Source organism: Vombatus ursinus, unplaced genomic scaffold (assembly GCF_900497805.2).
Source record: "Vombatus ursinus unplaced genomic scaffold, bare-nosed wombat genome assembly UNPS02014894.1, whole genome shotgun sequence".
Classification (NCBI taxonomy): Eukaryota; Metazoa; Chordata; class Mammalia; order Diprotodontia; family Vombatidae; genus Vombatus; species Vombatus ursinus.
Genome location: NW_020954672.1, coordinates 3262752 through 3277886, shown reverse-complemented (window position 1 = coordinate 3277886; position 15135 = coordinate 3262752). Strand labels below are relative to the sequence as shown.

The 15135-nt window shown below is 43.2% G+C and overlaps 1 protein-coding gene across 2 annotated transcripts in view; it reads left to right on the top strand.

The window, feature by feature from the left end:
* Positions 1-15135, top strand: part of SLC7A7 (solute carrier family 7 member 7) — a 39964-nt gene that overhangs the window by 12308 nt on the left and 12521 nt on the right. The window contains exons 1-3 of one of the 2 annotated variants that reach the window (XM_027843048.1): positions 3570-3731; positions 7136-7226; positions 9331-9874. In XM_027843048.1, coding sequence (XP_027698849.1) covers positions 9376-9874 — 499 coding nt within the window. In that variant the 5' untranslated portion in view covers positions 3570-3731; positions 7136-7226; positions 9331-9375. Of the gene's footprint in view, positions 1-3569; positions 3732-7135; positions 7227-9330; positions 9875-15135 lie in introns of those variants that run through there. The other variant, XM_027843049.1, reaches the window with a different exon arrangement.

Sequence of the window (15135 nt, the reverse complement as noted above, 5' to 3'; positions counted from 1 at the left end):
TTTTTTTTTTTTTTTTTTTTTTTTTTTTTTTTTTTTTTTTTTTTTACTATTCTAGTCTTAGCTCTGACAAGTTGATAATTTGGCTTGTACACAGTCAGCTGATTCAGGGATAACTGCTACATCAATAACAAGTCTTTTCTTGTCTATTAAAATCTATTTCATTTTTTTGTTTTGTTTTGTTCTATGGGGATGAGATAGTAGGGGGGTGTGGATTTGTGATTTCATCTGTGTGTGGGAATTCCCAGTGTGGAATATCTTTCCATTGATGTAGATCTGCAATTTCTCAGTTACTGGGTAAACTGAAAGACACTTCACTAGGTATGCTGTGAAATTCCTTCCCACATCCTGAGGGTTCCAAATTTTCCATCCCCAGTTGTAGCTTGCTGCCTGACAGCTCTCCCAGGAGGGTTACAATAGCAACTCTGTCTTCTGAATGGCAAAGTTGACTCCTCCTGGGGAGGTCACTTAGGGGGTGGTAGAGAGGAAGGAGAAAGCATAGGAATCCCAAGGCCAAGGTAAGGCGTCTGGAGGCCCAATTACTGGGGAACTCTTTTTTGCCAACCTAAAATATTCATTGTTCCTCAATTCCTTGTGGCTGTAATACATATGCTGCATTTGTTGAGCAAAAGAGAAAAAACGAGTTTGAGAATCTGTCTTTAATTACTTGCCTGTGACACGGAGTGATTAGGTGACTTGTCCATCCATGGTCATATAGCTAGTATAGTCAGAGGGAGGACTTGAACTCAGATCCTCCAGACTCGAAGGCCTTCTCTCTAGGGAGGCAGCTAGGTGTTGTTGGGTCAGGAGTCAAGAAGACTTGAGTTTAAATGTGACCTCAGAGAGTTAATAGCTATGCAATCCTGGGCAAGTCACTTAATCTCTGCCTCAGTTTCCTCAACTGTAAAAGGGGCATAATAATAGTACCAACCTCCTAGGATTGTTGTGAGGATCAAATGAGACAATACTTGCATAAAATGCTTAGTGCAATACCTGGCGCATAACAGGCATTTAATACTTATTCCCTTCCCCCTCTATCCACAAAATACTGTTTCTCACATTCCATTAAAGCAATTCAGCACATGTTTATTAAGTGCCTACTACGTGCCCAGCAGTGCGCTGTTAGACACTAGGGAGACAAAGACAAAACTGAAACAATCCAATCTTCTCCAGGAGCTCACATTTTACTGGGTTAGGGGGTGGGGGTGGGACCCCATGTACATAGATAAGTAAAAACAATATAAATAAAAAATAATTTTTGTATGTGAATATGAGAAGAACCTAAGAACTAAAAAAGGAAACGCTTCTTGTAAGATGTGCCACTTGAGCTGAGCCTTAAAAGGAACTGGGGCTTCTTCAGAGCAGAAGTGGGGGAGGGAGAGTATTCCAGGCATGATGGCCTGGAGACTGGAATGCTGTGTACAGCTCTCTGTCTTGTATATCTATCTCTATTGGTCTATCTCTATCTATCTAGATACACATACACACACACATATATTACATATACATACACACATACATATATTTATATATGCATATATGTTTATATTTACATTTATATGTACACATACTCACAGTAAGAATAAGGCTGCTTCTGTCTCTCTCTAGTACAGGGGTTCTTAGCCTTTTTTTGGTCTGGTGAAGCCTATGGATTCCTTCTCACAATAATGTTTGTTGCCTACATTTATAATTGAAGAAAATACTAAATTTCAGTTAAAAGTTAGTGAAAACATGTAAAAATTTTTTTTCCATCCAAGTTCAAACCTTGAAATCTAGCCATGGACCAAAACAGTATCAACAATCCAGGCACAACAATATTCTGGGTCTTGGAAAAGAAAGATGTGTGTGCTTTTCAGAACTTTACTTGGGGACCTTAATCATGAGGCCATCTTTGTATTGTAAAAATGCACACACACAAATATATATGTATGTATATATATATGTATACATATATACACATATTTGTGTGTGTACGTATGTATATATGTGTGTATATATTAATTAATTGACTAATTAATTTTCCAAGACCCAGGATATTGTGCCTACTCGAGTAGGCACAATCTATGCTAATACTCAAGCAGGGGTTCTTAACTTGAGGTCCATGAATAGATTTTTCAGAGTGTGAACTTGGATGGAAAAAAAATTTACATTCTTATTTTCACTAACTTCTAACTGAAATTTAGTATTTTCTTCAATTATGGATGTAGGCAGCAAACATTATTGTGAGAAGGGATCCAGAGGTTTCACCAGACCAAAAAAAAGGTTAAGAACCTCTGTTCTAGAGAAAGACAGAAGCAACTTTATCCTCTATGTTTATGCCAATTTTATAGCCCTGGACCAAAAGTCATCACGTACCGTGGTGAGAGGGCCTTCTGTGGGGCAATGATGCTTAAACACCACCCTGAGTTTGGCTCTGTTCAGGATGGAACATCTGCAGTCTGGGATTCCATCTTGAGGAGACAAAAAATTTTTAAAACCAAGCTTCTCCATCTTGATTTGGATGCACTCTAATTTCCATTCTCTTCCTTTCTACTGGCACCTTCCTTGTAGCCCAAGTGCCCAAATGTCTCCTCCCTTTAAAAAACCCAAATCCTTCCCCACCCCTCATTATGCCCTTCTATCTCTCCTTGCTTTTTCAGTTGAACTCCTACAAAGAAAACACTGCCTACACCCTCTCAAGGGACATTCCTTACCCATCCCCCTATAGACCTTGCTTGAAAGTGCTCTTCTTAGTTGTGGTGGATCCTTTTATTAAGGGGATTTGTTCTGTGAAGTTTGGATTCAGTCCAAGGGCTGCACTTGAGGACCCAGAGGGCCACATGTGGCCTTGGCCTCAGGTTCCCCACCCCTATCCTGGGATCCTCTTATCTAACCCCATGATGTTATACAATTTTCTAGAATTGATCCTCTAGGTGCCCTGATGCTTTAGCTTAGTGTTTTAGCCATTTACTTACACTCTGCTTTGAACAATGAAGATTTAAGGGAGGAGGGGCTGGTCAATGGGTAGAGAATGGGTAAGGGGTGGAATAAAGGGTGAACAAGATGCTAGAAGGGCAGGCCAAATTCTCTGAAACCCTAGGTCTCCATCAGATGCACAAGAGAAAGGAAACTGAATAGATCAGATATGGAGAGAGGGGGAGCCCTGGCTTATTTTCTGGTCTGCCAGAGGGGAGGCTGGTGGAAAGAGACCTGTGATTTCTTCAGTGCAAGGAGATTCCAGAATGAAAACTCCCTCCACCAAATCCCTTTGACGACTCACCCGTAAGTTACCGTCGTAGAGTTGCCTGGGGTTATTGAGAGGTGAAGCTGTCTGTGGTCACACACAATTGGTGTATGTCAGATGACAGACTTGAACCCAAGTTTTCCGGACTGTGAAGCCAAGCTTTGTACCCCCCACACCAGACTTCCTTTCATGGATAAGTTCTGGGGGATAGAGGGTGCCATTTTTGACACCTCTTGAGATACCCCGAGTCTGACTGGGCTGTGCCAGCTTCGGCCCATCCCCTGGCCCCTCCTCCCTGCCGGTCAGAGTCACACATGTGTTTTCCTGTTTTTCATTTCGGTCCCCCACCACCCCTGGCTTCTCAGCTTCTTCTCCCAAGTTGGCGACTGCTGAAGCTTTAGCCTTCTCTCTAACCTCCTTTTGCTAACACCTGCACCCCTCCCCCTACCTGCTGCCTGAGGTTACTGGTGGCCCTTTCTTCCCCTGCACCTGCCCAAGTATCACAGGACAGGTAAGAGGTGAAAGAGAAAGGGAAGTGGGAGAGAGCAAGAACAGAAGAAAGGAAAGGGCGAAACTTAAAAATAAGGGAGGACAACCCTACCCTTAGCTCCCCTGCAGAGCCCCCCTTTCAGGGACATTAACCCCATATTAATGGGAACCCTGGGCCACAGGAGCAAAATATGTTTTGTATTTCATTTTAAAAATAGACTGTCTTTGTCAGCTACAGTAAATCTAGAAAACAAAGTAACTGTGGTGGGGGTGGAGCAGGGTTGCATGCTTAGGGGTTATGGGGGCTTTAGCCTGATGAGAAAGTGCATGTTTTCTATTTGCTTTCTGTTGTTATGGGAGGCAGTACAAACCAGTTAGTGCCAGGAAACAGGGAGGCAGGGCACCGGAGTTCTCTCAGGGAGGAAGTGTGTCCTAACATTTACTCTGTGGGCTGGGGATCTAGGACTCAGGGGTATTTTGTCCTGGTTTCCCAGAGGAAGTGTGCTGCAGGGGTTAACCCTTGAGAATTGGCCATTTGCTGCCAGCTCTATCATTCACCGTATTTTGTGAGTCAATCGGTTTTCATTACCCAGACTTTATGGGGGCTCATTCCAACCTGGAATTTCCCTCACTCCCTGTCCAGAAAAAGGAAGTGAGTGCTGTTTGTTTACTACTTTACTCAGAGCCCCCCAGATGGCTGCATTTCGGAGGTGGTTAGGGAGGAGTGTATATGATCTCTTCGGAGCTCCACTGGGAGAAAAGTTATTATGGGAAACCTCAGGTAGGCTAGAGCAAAACCATCGTCGAGGCAGGGATTTTGCTGCCTCCATCCAGGCTACTTCAGGTGTTGAAAGCTGCGGAGGCAGCTTGAGAGACAGCCACAGTTGGTCGTGGTAGCGGAGTGATTTAGGGGAGAATGAATGCAATATGCTGCGTGTACACTGAACTGTTGTATGCCGTGTGAATGGGAGCTGAAGATAGAGAGGGGGTGTTTTTTCTCTAGCTGACTGATGGTGCTCCCTGGCTGACTTGGTTTGTCCAATTTAGCATTAGATCAAGTAGATTCGGTCTTTGCCACTTCCCCATGTGTCCGCTAGGGGATGTTGTGTGCTGTAATGGGGATACCAAGCATGGAATTATCCTGCCAAGGGGCCCCAGGAAGAAAGGGCTTGTGACTTTTCCTTAGACATCAAACTATATACATTTGCCTTCCCAGATTTTCTAACATTTCCTTATCTAGAGTGCACCTTTGCAGAGGATAAAGGGGAGGATCAGGAAGAATGGGAAATGAGCACACCTCCTTGAAGCCCACTGTCTTCCATGCCAGAAGTCTCTTGTTTGATTATGGAGTGCCAGGACCTAGTTTTGAATCCTGCTTCTGCTACTTACCACCCGTATGACTTTGGACAAGTTATTCTACCTTTCAGGGCCTCATTATACTCATTAGTAAAATGAAAGGGTTGAAAAAAAGATGGTGTCTAAGATCTCTTCTTTCTAGACCTGTTTTATGTTCTTATGAACTCCCAGAAAGTCTGCCTGAGAACTTTGAAAAATTATGGGTGAAAAGGTGTCTAATGAGGATTTTCATCACTCTAATTTCTGAGTCTGTTTGCAATGAATGAGAATTAATTAGCGTGACAAGGGACATAGAATTGAGATTTAATAATAGTACTTACTATGTGCCAGGCAGTTTACAATTATTATCTCATTTGTCCCTCACAACAACCCTTCAAGAAAGGTGCTAGTATTATTCCCATGTTACAGATGAGGAAACTGAGGCAAACAGGGAGTGAGTGACTTGTCCAGCATCACACAGTTAATAAAGGTCTAAGGCTGGATTTGAACTCAGTTCTTCCTGACTCCAGGCCCAGTGTTCTATCCCGAGTCACTTAGGGTGGGGTGAAGTTCTCTATGTTAATAAAAGAAATGAAGCGGCTGGAGTGGATTTAAGGCTGAATATAAATGTGACATAAACTTCTGCTGTTTTGGCTACGTCCTTGTGTGACCTCTTATTTTTTAATCAAATGAGATATTAGTAATGAACACTTAGTGCCTTAGGGTTTGCAAAACACTTTTTAAATGTTATCCCTTTGCTCCTTACAATAATCCTGGGAGGCAGGTGCTATTATTATCCCCGTGTTAAAGATGAAAAACTGAGGCAGACAGAAGTGAAATAATTTGCCTAGAGTCACACAAATTAGTAAGTGTCTGAGGCTGTATTTGAATTCAAATATTCTTAACTCTATACAGAAGCTCTATCTCAACTAGTAGCTTTATGATAACTATATAACTAAGATAACTAGTGAACTTGTGAACTTTAAAGATGCTATATAAATGTAGTTGTTTTATTATGATTATTATTTTGCACAAGTTTCTAGGGCTTTGGAGGAAAGCCTCAAGAAGGTAAGAGGCATAGATTTCAGAGTTGGAAGGGATCTTGGAAATGATATAGTCCAATGACCTCATTTGACAAAAGAGGAAACTGAGGCTCAGAGTTGAAATGACTTACCCAAGGTGTACAGCTAGGAAAGAGCTTAAGTGGGGCTTGAACTCACATTCTCTCAGTTCACGCAGAGTACAAGTTCCAGCAAGTGTTTCAGCAATGTCCTTGTTTACCTCAAATGTCTTGGTATTCTTTCTTGAGACGGAGATTAAGGAATACTTCAGGTTGAAAGGGCATGTGGTGGCCCTTGTGGGGTGGGGCAAGATGGGATCAGGGGGCCATTTCTTGATCTTGTTTGTAGTGAGATGGCTTGTGACTCAGCTTTGGGGTAATGGTCTAAACTAGAGCCAGCTTCAGTCAACTGAGGGGAAGTCCGAAGAGCTTTCCATTGTGGTCTGAAGTATTGCAGGGGAAGCAAGCCACTCCACTGAGCAAAGTCATAGAGATCCAGTGACATCCCTGACACTTCCTCTATTATTTCTAGGCTGAGTATCTCAAACATATGTCACCACATAGCTTTTTCTACTTAAAGAAAAATCTGTTGCAGGGAAAGAGAAGAGTCAGGGGTAGGAGAAGATGTGCAAGGAGGACAGAAATAACTGGAACTCATTCTTTATTTGCTGCCCTACTTTCTCCCACCTTAGCCAACTTTCTGCAACCAGGCTAGGGGATTGCATGTTTTTGGGGGCAAGAGGAAGTGGAACCCAATTGCCTGTCCCTCCCCTTCAGTCTCCTGTCTTGGAACTGAGCTGACAAAGGAGATTCCTGAGAGGCCTCCTTATCTCAAAAATTGCTGATGGAAGAGCTCCTAGCCAGCCCCTTTTGCAGATGTGAAGGGCCTGTGAACCTTGGACCTAGACTCTTGCTTAATAACAACTTCCCCCTTTCCCCCTCCTCCTTCCCTCTTTCTCCATCTCCCCCTCCTCCTCCGCTTCCTTGAGTTAAATCCATACGTGTTTGCCCAGTCTTCTTCTCTACCACAGGCTGAAAACTCCAAGAGAAGAGATCTGCAACTCTAGCTGGATCTTCAGTACTACTGCTGCCGCCAGGGACTGCTATATCCAGGACAAAAGTGTAAGTCTTACTTTCTAGACTTTCGCCGTCCTGATACCTCACTTTCCTATCCTAACTAGTTTCTGGTCTTCAGGCTTTAGCTCTCTTTTCTCTCAATGCTTCCTTGCCCCAGTGATCTCTCCACCTGTCTTCCCCTCAGCTGTCTCCTGCCTTGGGTATTCCCAGCTATGGGTTCCTTCCACCAGCTGTCTCTCTTGTCTTTAGGTATGTGTCATTGCCTTCTTATTTTCCCCCTCTCACTCCCCATTAGATTCAAATGAGTCCCTTTCTGTTAATTGGTTCTGATAGCACTGCTGTGTGGTTTAATAGAAAGAACATTGGATTTGGATTCAGAGGACATCTCTCTGTTACTTCTTATCTGAGTTCCTTGGGGCAAGTCACTTAACCTCTTTAGACCCTTACTTTCTTAACATGAGTTCTATTGGTTGAGAAGCTGTGTCTCCTAGGATTCTCTAGGTATCTCTGTTCGTTTTTAAGTTTATCTCTCCACTGGGATCTTTCTTCTTTTTCTCATGCCCACCCATTCATATTTTTTAAGTGATGGGCTCCCTTGTTAGCGACATCAATCAATCAATTGATCAATCAGTAAACATTTATTAAGTGTCTACTATGTGCCAGGCTCTGTGCTAATTGCTGGATAGTAGCATATGGGCAAGGAATAAAGCCATCATTCTTGGACCTCCCTTGATGACTATGGCCATTATCTCTCTCTCTTTTTCTGTAGGCAAGTTATTGATTTATTTTATTTATTTTTTACTAGCATTTTATTTTTTTCCAATTACACGTAAAGGAAGTTTTCAACATTCACTTTTATAAGATTTTGAGTTCCAAATTTTTCCCCCGCCCTCCCTTCTCTGTCCCCTCCCCAAGACAGCAAGCAATTTGATATGAGTTATACGTGCACAATCATATTAAACCTATTTCCACATTAGTCATGTTGTGAAAGAAGAATCAGAACAAAAGGGAAAAACCAAGAGAAAGAAAAATAAAAAAACCAAACAAAAAAAAAAAAAGGTGAAAATAGTAGGCTTTGATTTGCACTCAGACTCCATAGTTCTTTCTCTGGATGTGGATCCATTTTCTCTCTCAGGTGATAACTTAGCTGATTGGGGGAGATTCCAGCTTGATATGAATTCTAATTTGCAAGAGATGCTTCTTGATCCCAGAGTGGATTATAGGGTTATGAATGGAACTTCCATTTTATCAGGAGCGCCATGAAACATTCTGTACCATCCAAGGTTAGATCACCAGGGTTAGGGGTCCTTCTTCCGTATGGAGACAGAAGGGACTGTGCGTTAGGTTGGTGTTTAATATTGTATAACAGTCCTTTCAAATGTCTTGGCAGGACTGTTAGCCTTGTATCCCAGCACCGGGTGAAGGGCTAGGCTATTAAGACTCCGGTCCTAACAGCTGTAGGCATTATTATCATTGTCTTCCTGTTTACCCACTCCTCCCCACAAGAGATTCAGTGGTGGGGGGGTGGTGGTGGTGGTAGTGTCCATCATTCTTTCTCTCTGTTAAGTAATTTCTATGGCCTATTCTACAGGAAATTATGTGCCACAGTGTAAACAGCACTGGGTTTGGATAGGGTACTTGGGTACAAGTCCTGGCTCCTGTTATTTATTACCTGTGTCACTTGGGCAAATAACCTAAACTTCCTTGGGCCTTAACTTTCTTCTGTTAAACGAAAAGGTTAGACCAGATGACCTCTGAGATCCTGTGTAGCTTTAAAGCTATGATCTTCTGATCTCAGTGGTGGAAAGTTGCTTCCTTCCAGGAGGTGGGATGTTTTCTCTTCTGTGGGATGTAAACTCTTTGAGGGCATGGCCTGTCTCCCCTTTGTATCTTCTATACGTGGGCACATAATAGGAGCTTGAGAAATGCTTGCTAATTGATTGGTTCTACTCTCAAAGATTCAGTCAAGCCAATATAGGGTCCATGTGGTGAACCTTAGTTCGCCTTGGTTCAACCTTAGAGAGGGTTGATAGGAGGTGGGAGGGGAAACTCTGGGAATGAGGAAGAAGAGTGATGGTGACGATTCCGGCTTTTGTAAGGGGTTGGTCATACAGCCTATTCCTTCAAGATCATTTTCTTTCTTCCTCAGAGGGAGATGCCAGGGAGCTGTTGAAAACTTTCTTTTTTTCCTACGATGGTTGACAGCACCAAGTATGAAGTGGCAGCCCAGCATGATGAAGATGTGCCCTCCTTGGCCAACGAGTCTAAGTCAGGACCCGAACAGATAAAGTTGAAGAAGGAGATCTCGCTGCTCAATGGTGTGTGCCTGATTGTGGGCAACATGATTGGCTCTGGTATCTTTGTTTCACCCAAAGGTGTACTCATGTACAGCTCTTCCTTTGGCCTCTCTCTCGTTATCTGGGCTGTTGGGGGCCTCTTCTCTGTCTTTGGAGCCCTTTGCTATGCTGAGCTGGGGACTACCATCAAGAAGTCTGGGGCTAGCTATGCCTATATCCTTGAGGCCTTTGGGAGCTTCTTGGCCTTCATCCGACTCTGGACTTCCCTCCTCATCATTGAGCCCACTAGCCAGGCCATCATTGCCATCACCTTTGCCAACTACATGGTACAACCGCTCTTTCCCAGCTGTTTTGCTCCATATTTTGCTGGACGTCTGCTTGCAGCTGCCTGTATCTGTGAGTACAATTGGGGAAGGGGAATTTGGGATGGAAAGGAGGGGGCTGTAGCAGATCTGAGACCTGGGACTGAAAGAACAGGGAAATGGTGAGGGAGTAAAGCGTAGGGTAGGAACAGAGTTATCCTTCTTAACTGTTCACCTTCCCTCTTCCCTTCCCATGGAGAAGCGTTATGGTAGAGGGGGTAGAATGCTGGATTTGCAGTCAGAAAGACCCTGCTTCAAATCCTGCCTTTGGCACTTAATTAGTTATCACTTGACTGCTCTGAATACCAGGTAGCTCTCCAACCCACAGACTAAGAGATAAGGGCTTCTTAACCTGGGATAGAGTTCAGGGGGTCCATGAACTCGGATGGACAAAAACCAAACCAAACCAAACCCTACATCTTTATTTCAATATAAACTGGTTTCCTTTGAAATCTTGTGTATTTTATTTTAGTGAATTTAAAAACACAATCCTGAGAAGAGGTGCGTAGGTTCACTAGACTGTTCAAGGGATCAATGACATACAAAACAAGATTTAGAACCCGTGTGATAGTTGTGATCTGCTGTAAATCCTAGATCCTTGAAATCGATCCAAGTGGTACTGCTACTATATCATTGGTACTACATTGGGTGGGGGGCAGGAAGGAAATTCCACTAATCTTTCTGTTCCCAATTCCCTATGCCTCTGAGAAATACCATCCCAGTCTGGGACATATGAAATGCCTGGATACCTGAGGCATTTCTCCCTCCCTGATCCCCGTTGCTAGGAAGTGAAGAAATGGTGCCTTGTTTCGAACAACTGCCATGGTTGACCTCAGAGGCAGTCAGGAATGTAAGGTTCTGCAAGACCACTATTGTTTCTGTTCCTTTATCTGCTTCTCTTTTAACTTTCCTATCCTATCCACCCTATACTTCCAAGTTCTCTCTGCTTTTACTTCTGCCCAAAGTTTTGAGCTTTTCTGTGTTTGGGTCTTATGATTCTATGGGTGCACCTCTCTCCATGTGTCTTCTGTCTCTGACTGGGTGTCCTCTGTAAGTGGGTACAACAGCCAGAGGATAATTGAAAGGCTGTCTCTTGTATTCTGGGGAGTGGGGTGTTTCTAGTCTCAAGGCCTTAGATGGGATCTGTGGTTTCCTTTGTTGCTTTTAGAAGAGAGGTGGCAGGCTGGTTTACTGAAGGGAAGGTTCATTTGAGTAATGGAATCCAGCAGGGAAGGTCACAGTTTTAATGCTGGGAGAGAGCTTAAAGGTCATTGAATTCAATGCCTTTATTTGCAGATGAGGAATCTGAAAGCTAGGGATGTAAAATGAGTTGTCTGCTGAAGGTCACATAGCTAGTAAGGGATAGAGCCAGGTTTCAAACCCAGGTCCTCTGACTCAGTGCTTTTCCCTCTTGAATTTGTGCATTTAACAAAGCTTCATTTCTTTGACATTGTCAGGGAATGAACCATCTCACCTAAATTTATTTTCCATATGACAAAACCTTACCCTTTAAAGCTCCCAAACTTCTTATTTTAATTTGAATATTTCTAAACTGTTAGAGCCTTTTGCTTTCTGAAACAGAGTATACTGATCATGATGTCATTTTTTTCTTGATGATTCAGACTGTGATTGCACAAAATAGCTCCTGACTACTTGCTTCTTGAGTTCTTAATGACCTTTTTAGAGTATTTTTCTTTCTGCTTCTTCCGATTTCAGGCCTTCAGCTATGACTTTTTGTTGCAGTCAGCATGCCTGGTTGTTGTATCTACCAACTACCTAGTTGAAATGGCTGGCTCTTGTACCTACCAACTATTTAGTAGAAATAAAGCACAATGGAACAGGAGTAGGAGACAGAAGGAACATAAAGAAAGAATTGGGGGACAATTCGTCTGGTGGAAAAGGATGGAGTTTGAAGTTGGGAAGAATCCTCTCTCCTCTAAGCCACTGCTTTGCTTCTCTCTCTTGAGAGATGCATGAATTGTCCCTTTTAAAATGGTCTCTGCCAGCTTTTCATAATTAGCCTTGAACAGAATATTAGTAACAACTGTCAGTTATGGAGCACTTTAAGGATTTGCAAAGCACTTTTCTAGTCTGATATCATTTGATTCTCACAACCTTAGGAGGTATTATAGATATCATTATGTTCATTGTACAGATGGAGAAACTGAGTCTGGGGCAGCTGAGTGGTGCAGCAGATAGAGCACTTGCCCTGGAGTCAGGAGGACCTGAGTTCAAATTTGACCTTAGACACTTACTAGCTGTGTGACCCTGGGCAAGTTTCTTAACTCTGATTGCCTCCAAAAAAAGAAAAAAAAAAAGAAACTGAGGCTGACAGAAATTGTAACTTGTTCATGATCCAAAGTTAAACTAAAGTTAACTAAAGTTAACAAAGTTAACTAAAGCTGGGTGTGAGCCCAGGTCATCCTGACTCCAAACCCAGCATCCTAGCCTCTATAGCAAAAATGCCAAACTCAAATAGAAACATCCCCGCTGATCAGCCTCATATTGACTTAGGAAACCATAAATTAATATTTTCAAACCACAAATTAGCATTGTCTGTTTTATTGTGTTTTTATTTATGTTGTTAAACATTTCCCAATTACATCTTAATCTGGTTCAGAGCCTGGGCAGGTTGACACCTCTGCTTTATAGCTCACTCTGGAACAAGGCTGAGAGCTCCACAGGGGAGATTAGAGTCATTATTAGGGCCACCTTCTGTCCAGTGACCCTGAATGGAGCCAGGGTCAGTAATCACTGTCCTTGGCATGGTTATAATAACTATTGAATACTGTCAACTTCTATGTCTTCTTCTTCTGGTGAGATTCAGAGCATACCCTATATTTTTATATAGGGCCTGAATGGAGAAAGGAAGCTAGTGAATTCTTCCAAATTTATAGAGGAAGAAATTGATGCCCCAAGGAAAGGGAGGCTACATGTTGCAGCAGAACAACTGCTAAATTTGTAGTCAGAGGTCCTGTGTTCAAATCCTAGCTCTTACCCTTTACTGCCTGTATGACATTGGGCAAGTCATTTTAACTTCACTGGATCTCGGTTTCCTTAGCTGCAAATGAAGAGGTTGGAACACAAAAGTTCCTTGACTTTAAGTCAGTGGTGTTATGGTCTTAAACTCAGTGACTCAGGCATCGAGGTCAAGTAGAACCCAGGTGACTAGATATCTAATTCCTTTGTCCTTTCCTAAACTCTGATTTCATTGTTCTGGGTCTCTCTTTGGGGACAATCCGGTAGCCCTGGACCCTGTTATACCTTGCCCACACTGCTTAGTTTAAATATGTCAATCCCTTTTATCAGATTTTGCTCCTCTTTCTTGAGAGTGCCTTTTCAGGTACTTGTGGAAGGGGTGGGGAACCTGCCTGGGGCCTCAAGGTCACACGTGGCCCTCTAGGTCCTCAAGTCAAAGGGCCACTTGTAGCCTTTAAGCCAAGGCAGGTTCCCCACCCATTAGTGCCTTGTTTCCCCACCTTCACCAGTCAACCAACTTTTATTCAGTTCCCATTGTGTACGGAGTACTTGACTATGGGGAGCTACGCTAGAATTTTTGTCTCCTCTTGTGAAGAGATAACTCAGGTTGGTGAGTCAGAGTTCATGTGAAAGTGCTGTCCCGTCTGCTTGCGGAATTGCCTCATCACCTCACAGCACTTATCTGGGAGACTTTAAACCCTCTTGGTGCTCAGTTAGTATTGGGATCATAGTTCCTGAGCTAGTGGGGACCTTTGAGGTCATCTCGTCTTACCTCCTTATTTTATAGATGAGGAAACTGAGGCTTGGATGGGTTTAGAGGCTTGCCCGTGGTCTCAATGGTAGTAATCATCAGAGGTATAGGATATGAATTTAGGTCTTTTGACTCCAGACCCAGTCAATATCCTTTCCACAGGATGAAACCTATCTTCTTAGGAGGAATGTAGCTGTATTCAGCTTAGTAAGAGGACTGAACAACACTGTCAGAGGACCTGGAAAGGCTATGCTGTGGCCCTTCTGATCTCTGCGCTCTAGGTGAACCTGGGCGTGTGGTGTCATGCAGTTTTGCCTTGTACCAGAACCACTGACCTCATGGATACAAGACCAATGAGGCAGAACAGCTGCCTCATGGGGCCCCCAGCCGGCCTCTGCCCTTTGAACTGGCCTCCACTGAGAAGCCAGTTACCTTTTCCAAGAGCGTTCCCATAAGAACTTTCTCGTGTGTTAGGAAACTGGGTAACCAGAGGTAAGTGAAGAAGGTTAAATTCTATATCTCATATTGAACCAGACCAACAATCTTGGTTAGAGATCAGCTGAACCAGAACCCCTGGGCCCAGTTTAGTGGTCCATATGGACTTAGGTAAGACCCTAAAGGAAACATCCTCTAGCCACAGATCTACTTCGAACCAAAAAAGTCTTTTGGGGACCACCGTTAAGTGCTTGAACGTCAGCACTTGGACATCACACACATACACACACACAGAGCAAAGTGGGTAATGGCTTCTAGGTTGCTCTAGAAAATCCTCAAATGTCAGGAAGTGCCAACATTAGAATCAGAAATAGAGAACACCATCTTCTAGAGAGATTTTTAGATGAAGGCATCAAGGGGCAGTAAGTGGGTGGAGGAGGTGGAGGGAGTGGAAGGGTACAAAGTTTTAGGTAGATCAGATCATAGATTTAGAGCTGGAAGAGACTTAGAGGTCATGTAGTCTCACTACCTCCATTTTACAGAAGAGGAACCTGAGGCCAGAAGGTCACACAAGGTCATATAGGTGCCAGCTGCAGGATCTGAACCCTGATATTCTGGATTCCAAACTCAGGGTGTTTCTCATTGTATCAGTTCTCCTTGAGACTCATCTTTGAGTTCTTTTTTCTTTTTTTATGCCCTTAGAGTGGTTGAAAGAAGGCCTCTAAAAAGATATTAGAGGGGCAGCTAGGTGGTGCAGTGGATGGAGCACTGACCCTGGAGTCAGGAGGACCTGATTGCAAATCTAGACTCAGATAATTGATCTTACTGGCTGTGTGACTCTGGGCAAGTCATTTAACCCTCAATTGTCTCAAAAAAAAAAAAGATTAGAGAAGAGTCTTAGGATAAGTGGGCAGTAGGAGAAGATTGAACTGGTACACAGCAAGTAAGGCAGCAGAAAAGACCATGCTGAGGTCAAAAGCACCAAGAGCTACAGGAAAGACCAATACCAGCCCACCCAGTAGTTTTTCTGGTCAAGCACTAAAGTACCCAAAGGGGAAAGGAACAGAAGATGGGGAGCATTTCTATTCATGTGACCATTAAATGGTTAGTAGGCAAACTGTATTCTGACC